The sequence below is a fragment of the Gymnoscopelus braueri genome (assembly GCF_963280865.1).
Source record: "Gymnoscopelus braueri genome assembly, chromosome: 21".
Taxonomy (NCBI): Eukaryota; Metazoa; Chordata; class Actinopteri; order Myctophiformes; family Myctophidae; genus Gymnoscopelus; species Gymnoscopelus braueri.
In genome coordinates, this window is record NC_137623.1 from 21,607,392 (window position 1) to 21,632,779 (window position 25,388).

At 40.3% G+C, this 25,388-nt stretch overlaps 2 protein-coding genes across 2 annotated transcripts in view; one reads left to right on the plus strand and one right to left on the minus strand.

The window, feature by feature from the left end:
- Positions 1-745: 745 nt before the first annotated feature.
- nom1 (nucleolar protein with MIF4G domain 1) lies at positions 746-16,123 on the minus strand. The gene is made up of 11 exons (XM_080417968.1): positions 14,839-16,123; positions 14,491-14,603; positions 10,663-10,858; positions 9,010-9,333; positions 8,672-8,782; positions 7,273-7,443; positions 6,511-6,632; positions 6,268-6,400; positions 3,181-3,312; positions 2,529-2,638; positions 746-1,855 (listed from the first exon to the last, which is right to left on the minus strand). Exons 1-11 carry the CDS (start codon positions 15,847-15,849, stop codon positions 1,678-1,680), a joined length of 2,601 nt encoding a protein of 866 aa, XP_080274094.1. The 5' UTR covers positions 15,850-16,123; the 3' UTR covers positions 746-1,677.
- Positions 16,124-17,129: 1,006 nt separating this feature from the next.
- Positions 17,130-25,388, plus strand: part of lmbr1 (limb development membrane protein 1) — a 50,446-nt gene continuing 42,187 nt past the window's right edge. Inside the window, exon 1 of the mRNA XM_080417969.1 lies at positions 17,130-17,304. Within this exon, the coding sequence (XP_080274095.1) occupies positions 17,242-17,304 (63 nt within the window). The 5' untranslated portion in view covers positions 17,130-17,241. The remainder of the gene's footprint in view (positions 17,305-25,388) is intronic.

Consider the following 25,388-nt stretch of genomic DNA (forward strand, 5'->3'; position numbering starts at 1 on the left):
CCCACTTCTCACCTCTAAGACATGATTATGATAGACATTTGTATAAATATTAAACCTTATTTTATGTCTTTGAATCAATAATGTGCTTAAAACACCAAGTGGAGTTCCTTGTATTTGATGAATAATTATGAATTATGAATCTTCAGGTTTCAGGTTCTGAAATAAGTTAGGTACTTCACCTCACTCCCTTCAAGAGGCTACTGTAGAGGTTTAATGCCAGGCAGGGACATTTCCCCTCACTGGCCAATTCTTACCCTCTGACCACCCCGTAGATTGATGCAGGCTATGCAAATGACGCTAATTAATAGTAGCCTGCATCAAATGTAACAGAATGACTCTGCTATGCTAACCATGCAGGCGGCAACTGTGTCAACTAGTCAACAAGAACAGCCTGGAATCAAAGCCCTGGGTCATGTCATGGGGGATGTGTCAACAGTGTGAATGAACAGCACCACCAGTTCCGATTCCCTTGTTTACATCAAACTCACAGAAGATATAACCTCACTGTGTTATATAAACTCTTTTGAGGATCAAATGATGGAAATCAACCAATTTACAGTACAAACGTTAATCAGTGATGAATTGTGTTGAGCTGAACATGCTGTCTTAGAAAGCATGGTAAGTGGAAAGTGTGGTACTGCACACCTGATGAAAATTCAAGAGAGAAAATACAGCATTACATAAACAAGGACATTAAGTAATAGTGCCTTTATGTAAACAGCTTAAGTAAAATACGCTTTTAGCATTTAATTAAATCATCGTTTATTTGTTTCTTACACTCAAGAATCTGCATACACTGTAGCATAGATGTGGGAACAAACTATTTGAGGACCAGGTTATGTACAAATATACAATTACCAGCATCATGGACAACATAATAGCTTATTGAAATATGAAGAAGAAAAAACATCTATGATACAGCTTATCACTCTGTCAATAGTAATAAACTGTTGCTATAGAACAATAATGTGTGTGGGAGCATTGTGCATTGTTATTTAACCCCAGCTAAAGGGAAAATATTACAAATTGAAAGTGAAAGGGGTACATTGTTGAAGGGATCTTTGTTACTAAATCCATGATAACAAATTTGTACAGGGACCACGCCACATGAAAAAGACAGTTAAGTATATCCAAATACTAATTTTAATGTCTTTCTTGCATAAGTGTAAGCCCCTTTCTGGGGAAAAATATATATATCGAATATTGCGGTGCTGGTATGTTAACCCATGAAAACCGGGAAAGCATCTGTGTCACAATCATTTTAACCATATTCTATACTTTGGCTATTCAAAAATCGTGAAAATGTGTGCAAATCTTTGAATATGTATATATATATTTTTTCTAAGCATTTTTTTTAAAAACTCAAATCTTTGCTTCTGGGGGTCCCTGGAGCTAAATATTTTGAGATAGGGGAGTCCGCGGCCAAATGCATATCATTTTGGGGGTCCTTGACATGATAAAGTTTGAGCACCACCACAAACATAAGGTTTTCAGAAAACTGTTTCTACAAAGACATTCGTAGAATCGGCCTCAGGTCTTCATGGGTTAATGTCTTTCTTTGCATAAGGGTAAGCCCTTTTCTGGGGGGGAAATATATATATATATATTATATTGTGGTGCTGGTTTATGTGTGTGTGTGTGTGTGTGTGTTTGCGTGTGTACACACACGTGTGTGTTTTACAGTCTGAGCTTGGCCTCTCTCGCCTCCATGGCCTGGGTGGCGACCTGGGCGCGCTCCGTCAGCAGAGCTGCTTGCTCAGCTGGTCCCTGGGTCTGGGCATTCTTCAGCAGGAAGTGGCTGATGAAAAGCTTCAAGCCCTCTCGCAGCATTCCGAGCTTGGGAATGCCTGAAATCCTGGAGGATGGAAAACAACGAGGGACATTGATTCAGACTTTCACACAGTGGTTTGGACGAATAGCGGTGGTGGAAGAAGTACTAGTAGCAAATAGCAATACCACAATGTAGAAATATAGTTAAAGTACCAAAAGTAAAATAACTCATTATGCAGAATGTTCAATATGTAAAAAAAGTATTTTGAAAATAGCAGATCTACAACACGAGCTTGTAGGTCGGCTATTTTCAAATAGCCAAAGTACAGTATTATATAGGGTTGAAGTGGTTAACCGTTAATGTATCTTTTGTAATAATATTCAAAATCTTCAAAGTAACTAAAGTTTTCAAATAATTGTAGTTGAGTAAAAGTACAATATTTGACTCTGAGATGTAGTGGAATAGAAGTAAAAGTACTGAAAATTGGAAATACTCCAGTAAAGTAAAAAATACCTCAAAATTGTACTTAAGTGCAGTGCTTGAGTACATGTACTTAGTTACTTTACACCACTGACGAATAGGATGGCATCATGGTCGAGGGGCAAACTTATACGTTTGAGATATTAAAGGGAATGAAGGACTTAATTAAATTAAATTAGCATTTTACTCTGTTCACATAATTTTTCTATTTCACATGGATATCATTGATTGATTTATTCATATCAGTATGGCTAATATGTACACAGAATATACTCACTTTCCAAATATGATGACAAGTTCCTCAGGCTCATTTTCCTTTAGTAGCTTGCTTAACACTTGACGCAAGAAACGCACCTTGGGCTTATCGAGTTCTCCAAACTCGATTTGCTACACAGACAAACACAGAGAGAAACAACAACAACACTTCGATAAAGATTCTTGTTCGGTGCAACTCATGACATCAAAACAGGCATCACTGTGTCAGACTGCAACCATCCTCAAGTGATGCAGTATTTAGGGCTGTCACGATTATGACATTTACGGGACGATTAATTGTCATACAAATTAATTGCGATTAACAATTTAATTGTGTGGCTTTTAGGCCTTGTAAACAAAGGTTGAACGGGGCAGATATGACAAAAACGTAAATACTTAAATACACAAAGAAATGACTGACAATGAACGATACCAATATAAATATGCCTATGATAAATATATATCATAGGCAAAATGTAATATTTTACACTTAAAATGTGTTACAAAATAGTGGAAAAAGCTGATCTACAAGCTCACAACGCACGTTGCGAGCTTGTAGATCTGCTATTACCACTTTTTTTAAATGTATGAACCTTTCTCAACTATTATGCAAAATGATTGCGATTATCTCAAATAATTGCAATTAGGCGATTATGTAATATCCTGCCACGCACTTTGAGTATGGAGATGGACAGGGCCTTCCTCTGCAGGACGTGAGTAACCAGATGGACCAGGTTACTGAAGGTGCTGCTAGAAAGGTTGGCCAGCTCTTTGAACTTGTCCCACAGGCTGAACTGAAAGGTCATCTAGGGAAACAGAGAGAGGGTTCATGGTGTGATCAGTTAGAGCCGCAAAATCACAGAAGACACGCCAAAGAGTGTAAATTGAAATATGCTGTGAAAGCACCCCCCCCCCCAATTCATATATTTATCACATTAACAATCTATTAATATTCAAAAACAAGAAAGGAAAAGGTAAGTGGATAGGTAAGTGGTTTATTTAACGTTTATTTGATCAGGTAATCAGTTCTGGGTACTGAAGTGAGTTAGTCATGTGAACGTAGTTTAATGTTGTGATGTGTGAACCGAGGTAGGGATGCAATAGGGAATCAAATTAATCGATTTAATTGATCAAAATACTGAAAATAGCTTATCTGCAAGTTCACAACGTGTCGCATTTGTGAAATACCATTGTACTACAAAGTATAAAATAGGCCAATAAGCGGTAAATCAGACTAATCAAAAATTATTGATGGTTGCAGTCCTAAACCAAGGTAAAAAGGGAGCTGACCAATGATTGATTTATAGATGAAGGTGTACCAGTGAGGCAGCCTACAGGCAGTCAGGCCAGTTGACTTTAGCATACAGAGTGTAATGATTGCAATGATGGCCAAGTGATCTAGAGCCAGTAATGACTCTTAATATCTCCTCTAATATCTCCTCCCTCACACACAAACACAGGCAATCCACTATAAGCCAGGTCCAACCTTACACGAGAAAAACTAAATTTCCCAGCAGGTCTGACTGAAGCTCTTTGATGGGGACAATGGTTATCAGTGTCTGATATGGACCAGTGGCCTGCGGGTCAGCTAGGGAGGAAGCGTGGCGTCACCTCCATTGTTTGCAGTCGGTTTAAGTCAAATACAGCGTCAGAGGAGAGAGGTGTGAGAGGCTCCCACACTGTAGTTAAGGTGACCTGCCGGTCACAGACAGGCCACACGTAGTGGGGAGTCTGGGTGGTCAGATTTTATTGTCCTCTGTAGCTTAAAATATGTTACAGTTTTGTTCAGCAACGACTACTAATGGGTCTATGAGATGTCAATATATAAGGCCACATACATGTACTGCAGCATATACATATATCACAACAGCATACATGATCAAATAAGCCACTAATGACAGCTATGCTGTTCATGGACCAATATTCAATAAATCTCGCTTTATTGTTACATCTTCTCTAAACTCCAATAATAACCTTTTTCATAAATTAACGTGCGTAAAAAGTAGCAAAAATAGCCGACCTACAAGCTCACAACATGCTGCGAATGTGACTGGGTTTTTTCTGCTATTTTCGTAAACCTTTATGAACATTTAACTAATGAAACGTACTATTAAGAGCTTGTGACTAAATAATAAGTGCATCGGATCCACTGGAATACAGATTTGTTTTTCCATTTCCAAAACTTACGTTTTGGACATTCTATAGGTTTCCCACAGACAGCGATGATATTACACTGTATATTGACAGTATCGTCAGTTGTCAGTGTCTCCACAGACCAAGCTGTCTTGTCCTGACTTTAACTGCGACTATGTCTGGTGTCAGGTGACGTCTCATGAGTCTGACAGATATATCGTTCTGGCTGATGTTTCAGCTATTGTTTGAGGTTTTTGACGATATAGGTATCGGCAAATATGTATCCCGATTTTTTTTATTTTCAATTTCTTTTTCAAAAATAGCAGATCTACTGTAAGCTCACATCGTGATGCGTTATGAGCTTGTAGATCAGCTATTTGAGAAATTCTTAGAAAAAGCTTGCTCATTGTATAATATATTTTTTTCTCCATAATAATAATAATTTTAAAAAAGTTGTTTATTTTTATTTGTTTATAAGTAAAATCTGGCATCAGTCGGTCATGTTTAAAGGTTGCTCCAAACACACAGCAGTGGTGTGTTCTAGGTTTTTTCGGAGGGATACGATAATCATTTCCTGCACGAAATGCGCGTGGTCGTGGAGATACGCTAGCGTGTTTTCAATGGATGAAATGGTTAGTAGAGGGCTACGCTTGGCTACGATTTGTTTCTGCAGGTCACACTACGTATATAGCGTAACACGGTAGAACACACCACTGCTGCACAGACTACAGCTGACAATCAGTTGATGGCGCTGTTCTGCGCCTGCGTGACAGGAAATAAATCTCCTTACCATACTGGGCGAATACATGAATGAATAATGTTATAATCCTCGCATGAGTCTGTAATGAATGTAGCTCTTTGAGTTGTTGTCGAACACACCCCTACAGTGGGCGGGGTTTTACAAGTGAGTTTTGTTCCTGCAACACTGACATTGACTTTGACATTAAACTGGAGAAGCAAAGCGGACATGGTGGACCGCTGTGAGCTTTCATGAGCTTTTCCAGGCTGTTTCTACCTTTCTGCTGTGCCATGTTTGACCCAGATCATACATGGGCACAAAACTCACTAGAGGATCTATATCAAGGATTACAAATAAAAGGATATCTGTCATCTTATCAATTGGGACGTTTTTTTTGTTGTTGCCAGAAATGTGTGCCTTCCATAAAATAGTTTGTGCGTGAAGTGCCTGTGTTTTGGTTGAGTGATATCTCTCTCTCTCTTGCACTCACTCTCTGACTCACTTCGTCTTTCTCTCTCGATGTGTGCTGTCCTAGAGCTGCCTGCAACTAGGGCAAATGCAAGTGAAATGTTCTGCCTTCCCAAAGAGTCCCACCACAGATTTAAAGATTTAATAATCGTGTAGTTGGGCCCCACTAGTGCATGACTATTACCGGAGCGGTACACAACGGACAACATATGGCCGATTATCAGGCACAGGCGCTTTTCGACGGCCCGATTGCTTGACAATGCCTTGGTGTGTAGACGCCTTTTACACAGTGAAACACAAGACAAGAATATAATCAGAATTATAAATAATAATCTTGCTCTTGAGCTTTTCACAGTGTTCTGTAAATTCAATCTGTCCAGAGAGAGGTCAATAGACTGCAGTGCACACAGCGCTACTGTACCTGGAAGCGTCTGTCGTGGGAGCAGAACTTCTCTCCAAGCACGGCATAGAAAGCATTGAAGGTCTTCTCCTGCAGGCAGCAGTCGATCAGAACGCGGACTATCTCTCTCTCCTGCTGCTCCTTCAGACCCATCCTTCACACACAAGGCAAAACAGAGAAACAGCAGAACCTTAAGTCCACACTGAAATATTGCCTTATAACCAAATAGACATCACATTAGAATCAATGACCTTATTACTGTACCTCAGGAGTTTTTCAAATGCATCCAGGTAGTCCTCACTGGTCATCACCACACAGAAGATGTTTCTCCTGACCTCTGTGTTCATTCTCTGTTTCCTGGCCATGTCCAATACTTTCGCACTAAACTGAACAGTGCAGACAATGGAATGATGCAGTTGAATTGTCAAGGATTAGTATCATCAGCACAGTACATCAAGAGTGACTATGGTATGGTATTAGCCAGCAAACATTGGGATGTAAATTATAAATGTATACAAAAAATGAATCTCAAAAACAGCCAAATTGAAATAAATAGAATGTCATTGTAAAGGTACAGCATGTTTTTTCAAATAGCATAGCAATGCGTACACATACTATATTAAAATACATTTTTCAATTAGCCCTATAGATCTATCCTGGGGCAACTGTTAAGTTAATTGTAATTAACTTTACACTTAAGAACTACTGATTTAGAAGGCATTTGTAGAATTTGAAGCCTCAGGTCTTAACCCATTAAGACCGGGAAAAGCATCTGTGTCGTCATGCAAACAGCCCCGAGGTGAAAAAGGTGACAACATGTTGTTTTCTTTCGGGTCAGGTGTCACACAATTGCCCTATTTGGGTTCAAAAAGGTGACTGTAGCTGAAAAGTGACACTTTTGTGTGAAAAAATAGCCAAAGTATAAAATAATTAAAGGTTAAAGTGGTTACACTAGATGTTTCCACAGTTTTAATGGGTAAGATAGACACTGAGGATTGTGAGTGGATTGTCAGAGGGTGGGTGTACCTTTCCTTCAGCGGTGGGCTCTACGACTGGCATGTTCCCCTGGTCGTTGATCATGGGTCGTCCACTCCATGAAGATCCAACTATCCACCAGCGTCCGACCTGCTCTGCAGCCAGGAGGTTCTCCAAGGAGACCCTCATCTTCATGTCACTGCCTGCGGCACTCTGCTTGATCTGGGGTTACACGCAGTGGTGGAAGAAATACTCGGATTTGTACTCAGAAGTGGCAATACTAGAATATAAAAATACTCTTGTTTGAAGCAAAAGGCCTACATTAAACACTTGAGTAAAAGTACAAAAGTGTTGTCATCGAAATATACTTGCAGTACCAAAGTAAAAGTACTCAAACCTTTCAAGAATGTGTAGAACTTTTCTGAAAATAGCAGATCTACAAGCTCATGCGTCGCCATGCGACGTAATGTGGAGCTTGTAGATTAGTATATAAGTAGAAAGTATAGAATAGAGCTTAAATGGTTCATGTATGTTTTGTATTAATAATCTAAATCTGCAATCTAGAAACTAAACCTGCCAGATACATGTTGTTGAGTAATGTAAAGTGTAATATTTGCCTCTGAGATGTAGTGGAGAAGAAATATAAAGTATTGAAAATGAAATACTCAAGTAAAGTAAAAGTGCCTCGACATTGTACTTAAGTACAGGCCCCTGGACTAAATGTACTTAGTTACTTTACACCACTGGGATACACATTCATCATGTAGTATTTACTGGACAAACACTGCTTGTAAAACCCATTACAAATTAAACAAGGCAATTAAAATACACTGGTGCAAATTAAGATTAATTCTGAATGGGACCATCAACAACCTGGTTCTACTAGACATCGAGTTTGTAAGGTGGACCTTTGAGGCCCCCTGGTGGTGTAAGTGAGAGCTACCAATTTTCACTGGAAAATAGAAAGAAAATAATCTACCAATAACATAAAAATAACATACAGTATTATCATTGACCACTATGTTAAACTTAATCAGGGACAGCTATAGATTACAGATTCCAAAGCCAATAAAGTCCCTGAACTATTTATATATAGCTAAAATAAATACAGTATGCAATTATATACAGAACATAGATGACACAGATTCAGTGTTTTCTGACTAGCCCTGATTTTTTTTCTATAATGACTATAATGAATATTTTCTTTCTTCTTTTTTATCTGTTTACTACACTGGCGAGGTAAGTTTGGACGGAAGGCGGTAAAACATAGTCTCGGCCACGCCCTCGGCCTGGCGGAGACAATAAGTAATTGTTTGGGTGAGGTGAACTACTCCTTTAAACCCTAGTGTTTCTTCTCCTTCCGGTAAAAAGGTCAAATCAACTAACCATTTCAATCCACTCTGGTATAATATGACTTATTTAAGGAGTTTAAATAATGAATATGATGTACCAGTGTTCTCTGCAGCTTCCTGAGTTTCTCTACTGGCTCTGGGTCATAGCCTGGGATCTTCCGCATGTCATTGTTCTTCAGAGCCATCATGGTTTCCAACATGAAGCGCACCTGAGATCATGATCACAAATGACATGAAACCTGGTTAACACCTTCATAACAGATATACAATCAAATCACCGTCATCTCACTGTTTTTAGAGGACTTAACTGTGTGGAGTTGGCAATTTCTTCCATATGGAATAGCTTACAATTAGAATTTGAATGTGCAGACGGTAAGTTAGTAATTCTTGCCTAAAAGTTAAAGTTCCTTATCTGCTTTAGTAATCAATGTTTTACCCGAGTTTGATCCTTAAATGAGGACCCAGCGTCACTGGCCTTGCGCTGAGCATCAGAGATTAGTTCTTTGAGGGCCAGAGGGTCGTCTTTCCGCAAGGTGAAGCCAACAGTCTTCAGCACAAACAGTGCAAGATCAATGTCCTTTTCTGTAAAGTTCCCCACTAGCACCTTTAGGATGTCGAAGATGAGCAGTGAATGGACAACTTGGAAATTGTACATGTGAGCCACCATGGCCACCAGATTGTCACTCTCTTTGCCGCCATCTGGGTTCTTGTACCGCTCGTCAAACTTGCGTACCACCGTCTCCAGGAAATTGGCTCCCACCTACAAAATGGTAAAATGGCACAATTTAAACACTTTCACCCTGCTGTCCATATGTTGGGCATGTGGTTATAGGTAAAAATTTTCTAAATATTTCGAAAATATAAAATCTACACGCTCACGTCGTGGCGATGTTTCAAATAGTATAAGTACAAAATAAAATAGTAAGTATAAAATAAGACTTAATTGGTTAATACAGGTAAATGATATCTGACTACTGTATGAATGTATGTGTGTTTATATGTGCAATTGTAATTGTAAATAGTATTTACTTCACTAAAAGGCAAACCTATAAAAAAACATTTTAAATCACAAAATAATGCTTTACCTTGTTAGCCACAATTATTTGTTGAAAATACCTCACAACTGGTTGCATGAGCTTGTATATCTGCTATTTGTGTTGTGTTCTTGAAAATGTTTGACAATTCTCACCTAATGACATGCCCAAAATAGGGACATCAGGTTGAAAGTGGTTAGCTATTGACTGCTGACTGTGTGTTGACTTGTTTTAGTAATGAGACCGTGTGTGGTCACTTACAGGATGGAGAGTCAACATACGAAAGAGATAACAATGCTAATACACCTTAAGTAAAGGAAACCTAAGGTATTAGATGTCACGTTAGAAAAGGGCATTAGCTTACAAAGCCGGCAATCCCCTTTTAGGCTACACCTAATAAATAATCCAAGGCCTAATGTCCATTCTTTGGTTAATTGCAACTATTGACTTCTCTCACACACAGGCTGGGGAGAGAAAAAATAAAACCCACTTTTCTGGGATCTCTTATCAGTAGAGCAGACAGTGACCTAAGGTCACCAAAAAGGCATGACCTGCAATATAACATCTGTGGTAAAATCATGGTAAGAATTACATCTAACAGATATTAACTCAATATTAGATTTTTTTTATTAGATTTTCCATTGGGGGAAAAAACCCTACGTGAATAAATAGAACTGTTTCACACCTATCTTATCATTTTATATATTATATTATTTTATATACATTATATTATTGAATCAAGAATGGAGGATTTGAAAAGTGTAGCACTTAACCACTCGAACCCCAGCATTGCATATTCCGGGGGGAACATCAGCCAAAAATAGCCCACAATCTACAAGCCCACAAGGCATCGCGTTGCAACGCATCGTGAGCTTGTAGATCGGCTATTTTTTTGGCAAAGTAGACGGGGGAAAAACGGTCCAAGTAGAGAGCCAACTCAGTTGCAAGTTTACTAAAGTCTAGAGGGTTTAAGGGGTGAACCTTAGCCTGATTATCAGACTGAACTCAGAGAGTGGGCGGGGTCTATGGTCTGGAACCAGGCTAGGTGAACCTACCTCCAGCCCCACAGCATGATGGAGGATGCTGATCAGTAGGATGTGCTCCATGAGCAGTCTGTCAGGCATCAGGGCGGGGGTGACGCAGGCCGCCAGCAGCACCTCCGTGAGGATGTCGTTCATGTCCTTCCTGCTGGTGGTCATGTACAACTGCTCCAGCTGGCTGCTGATGGACGCCATGTTGGGCTCACTCAGCCTGGGAAGGTTGGATGAGGGGTCAAATATCATATTGTTGCTGTCGCCGGGCAGAATTTTCTCATCTCCACATTTAATATTTTGATGTTTTGTGTCACATAAAAGTTGCACAAATAGCAGATCTAGAAGCTCAAAATGTGACGCGATGCGAGTGTTTCGAGCTTGCAGATCGGATATTTTTGCAATTTTGGAATCCTGAAAAGTAACAGTTTTGGACATACAGTATGAGATTTCCACCTCAGCAACGATATCACTATCGAACAGTGTTGGGTAACGTGCGTTAGTAATGTAACGCCGTTACGTAATATATTACCGAATTGCGGTAACGGGTAATATAGCGCATTACTACAAGGAGAAGCTGTAATATATTATTAAAATGACACTACGTTACTACGTTACTTAGTGCGTTACCCACCAAAGTTAAGGTGTTTTTTTTTTTATCCACCCACAAAGCCGCAGCCTACAGCAAAATCCCTGTTAAAACTAAGCGCGCACCTCTCTCTACAGCTATCATTGTCAACAAATCTCTGTGATTCTAATTTTACTATAATCAGGGAGAGTGTCAATTCCTTGTGCCAATTGTGTTTATATAAGATGGTAGTCTATTTAATTTATTTAAAGAAGGCAAGTTAAGCATCACACAATGCAATGTTCCAATTTACACACGTCAGTTTTATTCATCGATTACGCAGGAAATAATGAACTGATTACAAAAATATAAAATAATCTCTAATCAGTAACATGTAGGTGATATTTCATTCTATCAAATGTGGTTTTATTGAAAGGCAATTAAAGTCCAGAGCTAAGTTAGAAGCCAAACATCGGGTGTGTGTGCTCAATGTAAAATCCCCATGGTGCGGCTGCAGAGTTCATGTCAGACTCTGTCGGAACGTAAGCAGTGTTGCCAGATTGTGCGAGAGGAATAATCAACTAGGTCTATGAAAACAAGGCCAAAAGAAGCGACTATAATAGGCCACATGAGCACTTCAAACCTATATATATGTCGTCCATTAAACAATGTGCATATTTATATATGTTGGCTATTTGAAAATAGACGACCTACAAGCTCACAACCGTTCTACCATTATTTACAAGCAACTTCAGAAAAACAAGCCCAATATGGCTTATAATAATCAGACCAGGCAACACAGCAGACAGGGAGATATAATATATTATATTGGATTGGGGATAAATGGCTAGCGCAGTCTTCTCTTAAGTTAAAGGTCAAATAAAATGAGGATTTTTTTATTTAAAGAGTAGCCTACGGTATAAATATAACTGTATAGAGCTGAGTTCTTTGTAGACCATATAAATGAGTCTTAACTCGTTTGGTGGATTCTAACGTTGACCGGGCCAGAACCGGTTTGACGGCTAAACTGGTTTTTAATGGCCACTCATTAACAATTCGGCCGAATGCAAATGAGCCCCATTTGAAAACAAATGCGACTTTCTGTGGTCGGCTACAACAGAATAGGGTGAGAGGCTGCTAATGTTGATATTTAGTTGTTTTCCCCTGGCGGATCGCGGATCTTGCCCCTACACAGGGACAAGCTGGGTTTACAGACCGGGCCATGGCCTCGTTGGCCCCAATGACGATACGCGCCTGCTGTCTAGTCAATTTTTTTAACTCATGCCATGTCTATCTAAATGAGTGTCGGCTGGGAATGTCAAAATGCTGTGTTAAGAGATTTTATTTGTTTAGATCCCATAGGGACGGTTGTGTTACTTAAAATTGGCTAGTTGTTGGTTGTCAAACAAGTGGTACTGTAGGTCAAGATGCATTTTGTTATGATGTGTTATTGGTTGACACAATGACACTACAGTATAACTGTTCACTGTTCAGAGAGGTCAAATTTTGAACAATTAACACATTGGGTGCCAGCATTTTTTCATAACAACTTACGTTGGGTGCCAGCATTCTCCCCATTGACTGCGCTTTGCTGTTTAAAGCTCTAGACTCCACGAGGAGCAAATCCATGTAAAAAAAAACATCCATTCATTTTGCGCGATGACCCTGGCTACAACCTGGAACGATAACATTTCACTCGCGAGTTACAATGGGGGGGGATCGTGCATCGCGCATGACCGGTTTTCCCCACCGGAAACAGATTCGGAGATATAGGTGTTTTAAAGAAGGAAATAGACAGGAAGTGGATGGCAGCCATGTTTTTGTTTTTCCGGTGATCTATCTGGCCTATCCTTCTCAAGATCACAATGGGTACTCCCAGAGCTGCTCTAGCCCCGCCCGTGTGGAGAAAAACGAAAAAAACAAAAAGACATATTTCACGGTCTGGACCGTGTTCGGCACCGGACCGCTACTCTGCGCAAACACGGTTCAGACCGTGTTTGGCACCCGATGTGTTAAATGACCTTAACCATATTTCTATGTCCTTATCTTAATTTCATAGGCTCCACATTCTATGCTGCTCATGCAGTCCTTGTTCTGTGGACTTTAATTAAAAAAAAAAGGTATAGAAAGAGGCTAGTCTTGTCGCGTCACTATAGGCTACATTATAGAAGGTATGTCTATTAATAAATTGATTAATTTAAGTCAAATTGATTCATTAATGTAATTCATAATCCTATCTTATAATGTAAATGCCTGCCCATCTGCCATCTCTGTGTCCCAAAAATAATTTGTGGGCTAATAATAATAATACAAAATCTAGATTATTTAATTGTTCAATTGTAGCTTCTTTTTTTTTTAAGTAACTAAAAAGTAATATGTAATATTAATATATTACTGTTGCTCAGACATTAATATGTAACTAAATGTATTACTTTAAAATGAAGGTAATAAGTAATAGTAAAATATTACTAAAATAAAGTAACTTGCCCAACACTGCTATCGAAGCACGGTGTCTGTGCATTTCAGATGGGCTTTGATTAATAATGTAGTGTAGAAAGAGCAACCGTTGAAAACTGTATGGTCTTTGCCTTGTGAGAAAACTCCAAAAGAATATTCAAGAAAACTTGTATGCAAGCAGTATATCTTCAAAGGAATCTAAGAGCTTTTTCTGGCAGGTTAAATATAATTGGGGGTGGCTCCCTGACTTTGGGTAAAATTATTATTTTACTGTGAAGACAATTAGTCTAACCCATTAAGACCTGGGACGCATCTGTGTCATTTTTAGATTTGAGCTAAAAAGCATTATTTTACACTTTTACACTAAAAAAAAAAACGTGAAAATGTGTGCAAATCTTTGAATATATATTGTTTTAAAGCGAACATTTTTAACTCAAATCTTTGCATCTGGGGGTCCCTGGAGCAAAAATATTTTGAGATGGGGTCAACGGCCAAATACATATCATTTTGGGGGTCCTTGACATGAAAAAGTTTGAGAATCACTGATATAGAAACAAAAGTTTTTTTCAGAACACTGTTGGGAATTAGAAGACATTTGTAGAATCGGCTTCAGGTCTTAATGGGCTAAATGATTTTTCTAAGCAAACTTATTTAGTTACATATTCCTATCTAACAGTATGGTCTGTGCACCTTTTCCCACTGTGCTCCCGAGTGCAGAACTGCTGTGACTGGCCTCAGCTCTTTGGCTAAAACAAAAATATATTGCGGAAAACTAATATCAGGACCTATTGACCGGAGGGGTAAGGAAGCATTAATGCGGTGTGTACCTGTTCAGCAGACCTTTGACATTCCTCTTCAGTTTTACAAGCTCAGCTTTGCGCTTGTCGTCTCCGGTGTCACGCAAGTGAGGGGGCACGTACTTGCCTGCCGTGGAAGTGACCTAAATGTTGGAGGACGTCATTTCAAGTTGAATTTGTGCAGCATAAATGTGCAGCTCAAGAAGCTCAACATCTTCAACCCTGACATCCCCATTTTGGGCATGTGATTATAGGTGGAAGTTTTTCGAAAATAGCAGATCTACAAGCTGTGAGCTTGTAGATCAGCTATTTTCAAACAAACAAACAAAAAGGGGCTTGCAAGTGTATCTAATAAACGTTAAGAGTTTCTGAACTTACATTTACAGGCTCAGTCTGGGGGACATTTGTGCCTTCCGCCACTTCCCCTTCCCTTCCACTGGCCAGGTGTGCTGCTCCACCCTCACCCAGCTCATCTTCTGCCTCCATCTCTTCTCCCTCCGCTTCCTCTTCCTCTTCATCCATCATCGCATCATCATTTTCCTCCTCCTCCTCATCTTCATTCTCTTCATCACCCGTCTCTCCATCCAGATCCTCATCACTGTCCTTTTCACCGCCTTCGTTTGCGGACTCGTCTGTCATTTCTTCCCCTTCTTCGCCCGACATGTCAGAGTCACTCTTATCGAGCTTTTCCAGGTTCTCTTTGACCATGTCCGTGTCATCATCGCTGTCAAACGTCGCCACACTGGCAGTTCCAGAGTTGAGTACGGCATGGATGTAATCGAGTCCATCCAGGGCGAAGGACTGCGGGAGGGTCTTCTTGTTTCTTCTCTTATTGTACCCGAGTAACTTCTCCATCTTCTTGATTTCTCTGTCCTCCTCCTCGTTGGCCTCCAAGAGAGCCTTATTTCTGGATTCTTGAAGTTTGTTAGTTTTCTTTCCTTTCTTCTGTGTTGGTTGTGCTTTGGAATGCTCAGATTTCTCTGTTTTAGCATCGGTCGACTTGTTTTGAGGAGTTTTTGACACCGCTTTCTTTGGCTTCTCCTGCACTTTCTCCTCCTTTGATTGTGGCTCTGGCTCAGCATCAACAGCTGGTTTTAAAGAATCACCCAGAGGCGCTATGAGGTTAAATTTACCCTCATAATGACTCTTCATGCTTGCTTTTTTCATTTTCCTCTTGTCTTTTCGTAGCTCTCTCCGACCTTTCTTCTTCTTCACAAATCTCAAACGGTGGTCGCTTTCTACTTCTTCTTCTTCGCCCCCATCCCCATCCTCATCCCCAACTTTGCTTTTAATGAAATCGTCCACTGACTCCATGTACTTTCTCAGCGTCTGATCCATCTTCTTCTTCTTTTTTACGTTCGCCCCCCTTTTCCCTCCTCTGCCTTTCATTTCTTAAATAAACTATAAGCCCAAAAAAATTTGATCAACAGTTAAGATTCACTGGCCAAAGGTTTAGCTTAAACGAGCCAGCAGGCGAGTCTCGTCACCTACCTTTAACAAAGGTAAATCCAACTAACTAAACTGTGCGAAACAAAGCGTTTCTGAAACGTAATATGCTGTAATCTTATAATATGTAATATGTTGATAATAACCACATTAGTTGGTTAGATGATGTTGCACACATGTGTTTACATGAGGTTGAACCCAAACAACACACGTGACAATTCTCTTCCAGGGTGTCGCTGTTGTCGCGTCGCGGAATGGTGACGTACGGTCACCATCGTTGCCAGATTTTTGCGAGAGAAACAAGCAACAAGGTCTAGGAAAACAAGCCCGAAAGAAGCGAGCCGCACTTCGCCATTTAAACATTGAAAATAGCCGCTCTTCAAGCTCACAACGCGTCACGATGCGACACGATGTGAGCTTGTAGATCGGCTGTTTTTTTGGGCGGTGAAACCGCCCCTATAAGTGAGGTTTGGAAATTTGTACAATTATCCTGCGCTGTGATTGGCCAAAAAGTACCCCGCCTAACCCTGCACCGTGATTGGCCAATCACAGTCTATTCAGGACTGTGATTGGCCAGTGTCACATGACACATGTGCATAGCCCTATATAATAAACCATAACTTTAAAAAAAACATAAATTTGTTTTTTTTAAAGTTATGGTTTCGTCCATCATAAAGAGTGTTTCAATAAATGTATTTATTTTTTGTACATGATTGGTTGACTCCATTCAGTATTGTGATTAGCTAGCAAGACACCGCCCACTTCACACAGGGTGTGATTTTTTTAAATCTTGAAGACATTTTGAAAAATGTGGAATATTTTTGAAACATTTTATTTTTAACAACACAAATCTTGTATGGGGGGGTCCCTGGCATAAAATGTTTTCAGATGGGAGTCGTCTGCAGACAAATTATACATATTAATTTGGGGGTCCTTGTCCTTGACTTGAAACTGAACCACTGGTTTAAACAACATCGAGGAAACAAGCCCAAAATAAGCAAATACAATTTAGAAACAAGCAACACAAAAAAAAACGCAACCCCACAACCAACCAATATTTACAAGCAACTTCACAGAAGAAAAACAAGCCCAAAGTCGCTTATAATAAGCGGACATGGCAACCCTGACGTACGGTCGCGCAATGTCAACGTCATTTATTTTGGGGCGTTATTTTGTTGAGCGGCTAACAGTCGTTGTAAAAAAAACTGTCTGATGCAAAGCTGCCAGTCACACACACACACACACACACACATACTGTACACACTGACCGTACAGTAACGAGCGACTACTATGTAGTAGAGTGTGTTAGTTTTAGCATTATTTCCAACATGAAGAATGGAAGAAGACGACGTGACTATCAGAGAGCAGAATTTCCACAGCCAAGTGCGAGAGTACATGGTAAATATATATAAACCCCACTGACTGACTGACTGACAGGCAGCTAAACATGCTAACCAATGCTAACGGAACGTCCTCTGCTGCAGTGCTAACTTATACACACACTGTGTCGTACAGAGTAGATCTATTCATTGCAATGATGTATAAACAGTGATTCTCAGCCATTGTTATTCCAAGGACGCCCCCCCCCCCCCCCCCAATTTGACATGCATTAGGCCACGGCATGGACCTAGCCTTGGATCAAGACTATCATAGATGTATTTGATCGAGTCTGACTTTTACTGTCGTATCTATGATAGTCTTGGGCTTCACCCCCTAATAGTCACTGGACACCCGCGCGGAAAGCCCGTACTTCTCCGTACACGAACAAAACGAATCATATAAAGTGATGACACTGTAGCCCCGGATGTTAACTCAACATTAGGAGCCCGTGTGCAATGTATTAGCCCGTATTTCTCAATAGATATGTGTGTTAATCCCGTCTGTGTCGGATTCTGTCTGAATTTCCCTCAACGGGCTGTAGTGACGGGGCGCATCCTGCGAAAGCCAGAACAACACTCAATGTAAACAGGAAGTAAACAAGGGGGGGAAAATGGCGTTCGGCCACAGACGGGATTAAAACACATATCTATCGTAAAAAATGGACTAATACAATGCGCAAAGATTCCGAATGCCTAGTTAATATCCGGGGCTACCGGGTAAGCACCTTATATTTTGCATTTGTACTTGTTCGGAGAAATACGGACTTTCCTGGTGAAAGTCCAGGGCGCTCTGCGAGGTGCAGCCCCTAAGATTATCATAGACATGCAAATGTCAAAATCGATAAAATACATCTATGATAGCCTTGATCCAAGGCTAGCATGGACCCAAATGTAGGGGTTCATTTGAGCCACAGTTACAGACCAGTCTCATGGACCCCTTGAGAGCCAATGCTGTATATTAATATCAGTTTTAATTTGATTTGATTATGCACGTTCTCTGCTCTCAGTGTTTCTGTGTAACTATGACATAGTTGTAAACATTCCATTGCCACTAGCCTTGGATCATAGAAATGTTTTATTGAGTCTGACTTTTGTTTTCGTATCTATGATAGATATGCAATTGTCAGAATCCATAAAATACATATATGATAGTCTTGATCCAAGGCTACATCGCCACAATTATTTGTGGCTCGATCGTTATTTCCTGATGTCTGTAGAGCAAAACTTTAACACAATATAATAATAACATTAAACATAGTTCCCTTTAGCAACTCATCCATTTGAACAGGGTCCTCCATTGCTGTGTAACGTCATTCACTGAATTCCCTCAATGTAATGTCAAACCTTTCAGTACCAAGGCTGTCCAACACATGCATCTGAATATTACATGTCAACACTTGGCCTGAACCAGATCCGCTATGCTTGACTAAGCATATTACTGCCGTCTCACCTACCTGTCACTAGCAGGTGGCGCTCAGACACTCACACAGTGTTCATAGTTATACTGATCCTTCTGTCTTATGCGATCAGCTGTAGCTGGTTAATCTGAGCCGAGGTTATGTCACACTGGGAATGAATTTTACAAACACACCACTTTGGTTGTGGTCAGATGGTAGTATCTGTATTTGCTTGGATTTATTAGGTGCAGCAGGGGAACTGGTATGCGTATAGTGCTATTTTCAATGTGTTAACTGTGTATTAATTAAACATTGGTGTTAAAAAGCACAGCGTCAACTGACATGGATAATCATGACTATACCCGAGTAGAGCCTCTCTTGAACCGAGTCCAGTTGCACTCAGATATCATCAAGCCCGTGTGAAATGCTGTAGCCGAGCCTGTTGGGATCCCCCAAAGCACTTGCAAAAAAGACTGGCATGTCACCATTGCCTTGTGCTCTTAATGTTCTTAATCAGTAAAACTGACTGTATTACGGTATTCAGACTTCTGATAATGAGCATGAAGGCTTCTTGTCTACCAAAAGAGTGTCAGCATGAAGGATAACACTGATTTGAGATTAAATTCAAGGATTTTGTTACATGCCCTTGTGTGTGCAGTAACAGTGTTACAATTGTGAAGGTAAACTACAGTCAGCCTTTGCATAATGTGTCTTATCTCTCGTTAGACTCTTGTAAGTTTGACTTTGTGCCAGTTTATCATCCGTTGTTGAGACATTTTGTTTCGTATTTTTTTCACCCAGCTGGACTGGGAGTGCTCATATGCAATGACTCATACTGTCTATTTACTACTGCTCTTTGTTAGATAAGACAACTTGCCTTTGCGATTGACTGTGTCTTAAGAGGAGAGGACGCACCCTGCAAGCCTGGCTACACTTTTTGTTTTCGGACTGAAATGTGTGCCGTCTGTCTGCGTATTCCCTGTCTGAGTCATGGTCAGAGCTAGATCCATGAGCTGTGTAATGTTGAGATGGCACTGACTGCTGAGGTGGAAGGTTCTAACATTAGTTCTGTCATGGTCACTGTCACAGTAGAAGGGGAGAATGTGGAATGTGATCTTATCTGTTTAGCCCTTCCAGCTTGGTGTGGAGGCCCCACAGTCACCCTATAAATTCCACGCACCGGCTATTTTTCCCACACCTCTTTGCTTGTACCCATGGCCTAATTAGCCTCATATAATTTTGTAACTCGATGACTTGACTACGCTCAGGTTGTCCTGCAGTTGGTAATGCAGTTATTGTTATCAGTGTAATAAAGTATGAAGAATATGTGTGGACTCAAGTCACATGACATGGACTCAAGTCAGACTCGAGTTACAAATTTGATGACTAGACTCGACTTGACAAAATTAAAAAAGACTTGCATTTGAATTGAAAATACTTGATACCATCCCAGAAACCCAAGGTTAAGATTTAGACAGGGGCCCATTTTCGAATTGCAGCCTCCTGAAGGTGTATCTTTAGGGCAATTTTGAAAGTGAGTAGGGTTTTACACTCCTTTACTCCTTTTTGGTAGGGCATTCCACATTTTTGATGAATAGCATGAGAACGAGTTCATTCCCTTTGTTGAGCCAAATCTGGGTTGAACATGATTTGTGGAGCTGCCTCTGGTGTTATGATCGTGGACTTCATTAACATTTTGGAAGTATTTAGACAAATACAGGGGGATCCCAATGTTGTGGTGTATCTTGAAGACCAGGCCCATAGCAAGTTGCTGTACTCTGTCCTCAACCCTAAGCCATCCAATCCTAGCAAAATGAGCAGGGGTTAGATGGGTTTTGTGATTGAGGCCAAGAAGTAGCCTTACAAGTTTGTTTTGGGATGTTTGGAGCCTTGTTTTTAAGGCCTTGGAGGTGTTGTGATACCATGAAGTGCATGCATAATCATAATAACCTTGTATGAGGGCCCCTGCAAGAATCTTCAGAGTATTCTTACTGACTAGAAAGTACTTGGTGCACTTGTTTGTACATCAAGCTGCCTCATGCTTCAGAAACAGGATACAGGCTCCTGCTCTATGGGCCTCATGGCTCGGCAAGGCTTACTTATTTGGCACAAACATTCACTTGGACTTGAAGGATGAACCATTTCAGAGTAGGTGGTCAAAGGTCAATGTCACTATGACCTCACTAAGCACATTCATTATATTCCTCCAAAGTATTCACTGCATATACTTTACTATATGAGTCCTGACAGACATAGATGTAAACTGCAATTGGTTCACATTTGGTTGGCGAAAGCATACAACCTCAATGCTGGTATATTTTTTTGTAATCTTTTACATCATATTATGGCATATTTATGACATAAATTTTTAGATATGAAATAATTGCCTCCGCCAGGCCGGACGGAGGTCTTCTATTTTGATAGTACAGTTGAGATTGAAAGGAAACAGGAAGAGAATCGGCGAGTGACACGCAGCAATGGTCTGCTGGGCTTGGGAATCGAACCCAGGACTCGCTGTCAGGCTGCATCGATCACAGCCTATATATGGTACTCGCCTTAACCTCTCTGCCATTGGTGGTCAATGCACATTCTTTGCCATAATTCTGCAGTATCATTTGGTTAACCATCATTTACTTGAAAATAATCTTTCAAAAGAGGGTAAGCCTGAACCTTAATGAGGGAGTCAATGGGCAAATGCTTGTGCTCTGAAAATACAGTATTGCTGCTGTTAGGGCTAGAGCTAAGAGGTACAGGTGAATGGGAGTAGGATGGCAAAGGATTGAGCCTCAGTCGGGGGTTTAAAGGGCAAGACCACTTTGGTAGAGGTTTGGGTTGTGTAGTTACATTGCCATGATGTAACTCCTAAGGTGGGCAAGAATTAAAAAAAAATCTCCATCGACTAGAAATTGATAATTCAAAATTTGCTCCTCATTGACTTAGATTGTACGGCAAAACCACTCTGGAGGCTCTTTCAGCCTTTAAATGAATGCAAACAAAGCTGATTCAGACAATGAACATCACCAAACCCAGGCCAGTACTGTTTTTTTTTTTAATGAAAATTTCAACTTCCTGTTGATTTTGAAGATCAGCGGATCCAGTCCGGATTTTCTTCCTAATAAAAAAATTTAGGAAGTTAATAGGAAGTTAGCATTTTTATTAAAAAACAAACAGTACTGGGTTTGGTGATGTTCTATCTATACTGTCAGAATCAGCTTTGTTTTAGTTCGTTTACAGGCTAAAAGAGCTCCTCCTGAGCCTCTTCACTGTACAATGTAAGTCAATGAGGAGTATAGTTTAAAGGATACATTTCTAGTCAATGTATGGTTAAATATTTTTTGATTTCTTGCCCACCTTTGTTACACCATGGCAAGGTAACTTCACAACCTCTACCAAAGTGGTCTTGCCCTTTAACCGTTAGACAATGAAGGGAAACAGCCTCCCGGCTCAAAACTTTACTAATAATTTCCACAAATTGGAGCATTATACTGGTGTGTGGATTTCATTTATTTTTCTACAAGAAGACAGTTTTCTACACATGAAGTCATTGCCACAATAACAATAGAATATCAAAGTAACGATACCTAACAATCAAAAGTAAACGGAAAATGTGGAGAAGAAAGGATTAACGGACAAAATTAATAAACAACACTACAAACTTAATCATAAGTAACTCATTTATATGACACACCACCAACAGTGGTGGGTTGTCAGGCGTGAGTCCAAAGGAGAAGGTTGTGTGTTCCACTTCAAGCGGTGGTGGATTACAAATCTCAGCTGTCTAAGCCAGGAGAAACGCTTCATGTGAGCCTGGCGGTGCGGCAGGGACTTTGTAACAATAGCACTACTAGGCATGCATAGTGTTGACATTGACATTTTGGCTTACATCTGACAGAAGCTGAGACTCCCTCTCTCTCACACACACACACACACACACATACACATACACATACACATACAATGTTGTTTCATGTGCAGACCAGACTCAAATTGGCATCGCTAATTTCCTTGAGAAGTTTTAAAAGGATCACCGTATTTGCTGTGTACCATGGATGTCCTATTGTTGTTTGTCTTGTAGTGTATGTCTGGCAAAGACGTGTCATTTTATTCTGCTGTGTGTGTGTGTGTGTGTGTGTGTGTGTGTGTGTGTGTGTGTGTGTGTGTGTGTGTGTGTGTGTGTGTGTGTGTGTGTGTGTGTGTGTGTGTGTGTGTGTGTGTGTGTGTGTGTGTGTGGAGGGTGGCTAGACAGAAGTCTATGTTTATGTTATGAAAATAATAGTAATATTAAATAATTGTTAGAACAACTGGTGCATCTGCATATATTTTATAAGCCTATTGTATGTTTCCCAATTGATGTGGAGACAGTGCACAAGATAATGCATAGATGAGGCATAGTGTGTGCCTGAATAATGATTATTATTGATTCAGATTGTTTTTTTTACTATGATGATGATAATGATGATGACTTTATTATCAGAATACACTGAAATGTGTTGTGCATTATCAGAAGCATTGTTTGAAACACCAAAGACAACATACCATGGTAAAAGCTGTTCTTCCTGAGCTGCATAAGAAACATTTTAGCTTCCATTGAAAGACTGGTGTAGACAGTATATGTTTCGTCAGTTTTAATTGTTTATACATTATGTCTGTTATGAAGTGGAAGAAGATTCTGTTTTTCTAATCCCTGCAATACAAGCTTCCACAAGGATTCCCAAACCTTTCTGGCCACGAACCCCCAAAATAATCATATTTGAACTGGGGACCCCCCACTCTGACAAGCACTTGGAATTGTTGGCATCACATGTATCACAGATAAATGTGAAAACGCCTCGCAGTGTAGATCGACAATGTTTGCCTCTTTCTTACGTAATATTTGACAATTTGGCCAATTTGGTATTAAAAAGGTCTTTAAAAAGTCATTAAATTGTAACTTTAGAAATGTGCCCTGTATACACTTACACTGTATATTGGTTTGTTGCATATTACGCTAATCATCTGGGGACCCCCCAAAATAATTTCCCAGTTTGGGAACCACAGAGCTACCAGACACTGAGCGGGAAACCTGCAGTGCTGACCATTGAAAGACTGGTGTAGAAGACACCTTGTAGAAGTGAAGTGAACCTACCTGGGCCTGAGAAGCACCCCATGAGGGATGTGGCTCAGAGTCAGTCAGAGTCAGGTTTTGTAACTTGATCAGTGCAACATATCTGACTGTTAACTACTGACACATCCGTCATTATGTGTGTGTACCATGGGCACAGATAGCGCTATGTATTAAACCTTTGGAACATGCTCTGGCTGACCGATCCAATGTCTTATTAGTTGAAGATGTAAGCACAAGTGGGAACACTTGCTGGGCATTTCCCAGCAAGTGTTCCCACTTGTGCTGTCACAATTATGACATAATCGTCTCGTCGCAATTATTTGAGATAATCCAATTATTTTGTCATAATCGTTTCCATGTTGAAAAATTTTCATCTAATTATATAATCGGAGAATTGCTACTTCTGCCGCTGACGCCACACCCACTCCATTCATTTGGACCTCTCGCCGCTGACGCCATACCAACAGCATTGATTTGGACTAAACACAACAACTACATATGACATGTCACCACAACACAAGCCACAACGTGCACGCTGAATTTACGGGTGGCGTAGGGTACTTCTCATTGGTCACTACACATTTGCCTCCACGGAACATAATTAATTCTACTCACCACATTACGACCACACCGGACGGGGAAACACTTTCGCACCGTTTACCGTCAGCACAACCGAACGCCGACGGCCACAGCCGAAGCGACACGAAGCGGCGGCCATTGAAATCTCTGCATAGCCACAACAACAACAACAGACGCGCGTCCTTCGCTTCAACCCCCGCTCTTGCTTACCTTTTTGTTCGACCCACGCCGTTGCTTTCACTTTAGTCATGTCTCACACCACACTCACGGTAATATGTCCGTCATTCACGTGCCATGTACATCCCAAAGACAACCAACACCACGCAGCCGCTATTGTAATCTCCCCACAACAACACACGACTCGGCATCTGGGTTGCCACGTTGCCAAAAGACAAGCAGACCGGTCAGTGTTGCCAGATGTGCGCCAGAAACAAGCAACCACCTTCATGAAAAAAAAGAACCCAGCCGAAGGGGTCCGCGATGTTTCACGGGGGTCCCAACACTCCCAGGGGGTCCCTCGTGTATTATTATTTAAAAAAAAATCTACTTTTTTAAAAACTTTTTTGGGGGAAATTTTTATCCCACGATTTTGGTACCCCAAAATAAGCGCGCCCTCGCTAGAGCCCCGTAAGCTTATTTCCACAATTGTTTTACCTTTTTTATGTTTGTATAAAATATGTGTATAATATATATGTCAGTAAATTCTTTGTATATTTAAGTTACATATCTTCCATCCGCTATTCTTTATTACGAATCCTAAAAGGCAAACATAAATGTATTTTTTATTCATATGTTCCAATGTTCAATGCCAAAAACACAATTAAATCGTTAATCGTAATTATTAGTGTGACGACTAATCGTCAACTTAAATTTGTAATCGTGACAGTGACAGCCCTAATTAGTAGTACATAATAAACCTGAGGACTTTAGGAAGTTGAAGGTAGATAATGATGAGAAATAAAATGCATAGGCTTTAGACACATCACTATTGCTGTTGATACTTTCTCTGCTGAGTCATCTACA

Excerpts from the sequence above, each read along its gene's own strand:
- nom1 (XM_080417968.1), bottom strand. The coding sequence starts at position 15,849 with ATGAAAGGCAGAGGAGGGAAAAGGGGGGCGAACGTAAAAAAGAAGAAG. Across the intron at positions 8,783-9,009 it reads CATTTAAGGATCAAACTCGG|GTGCGCTTCATGTTGGAAAC; the intron begins GTAAAACATTGA and ends TCATGATCTCAG. Across the intron at positions 7,444-8,671 it reads GGAAGCTGCAGAGAACACTG|ATCAAGCAGAGTGCCGCAGG; the intron begins GTACATCATATT and ends GTGTAACCCCAG.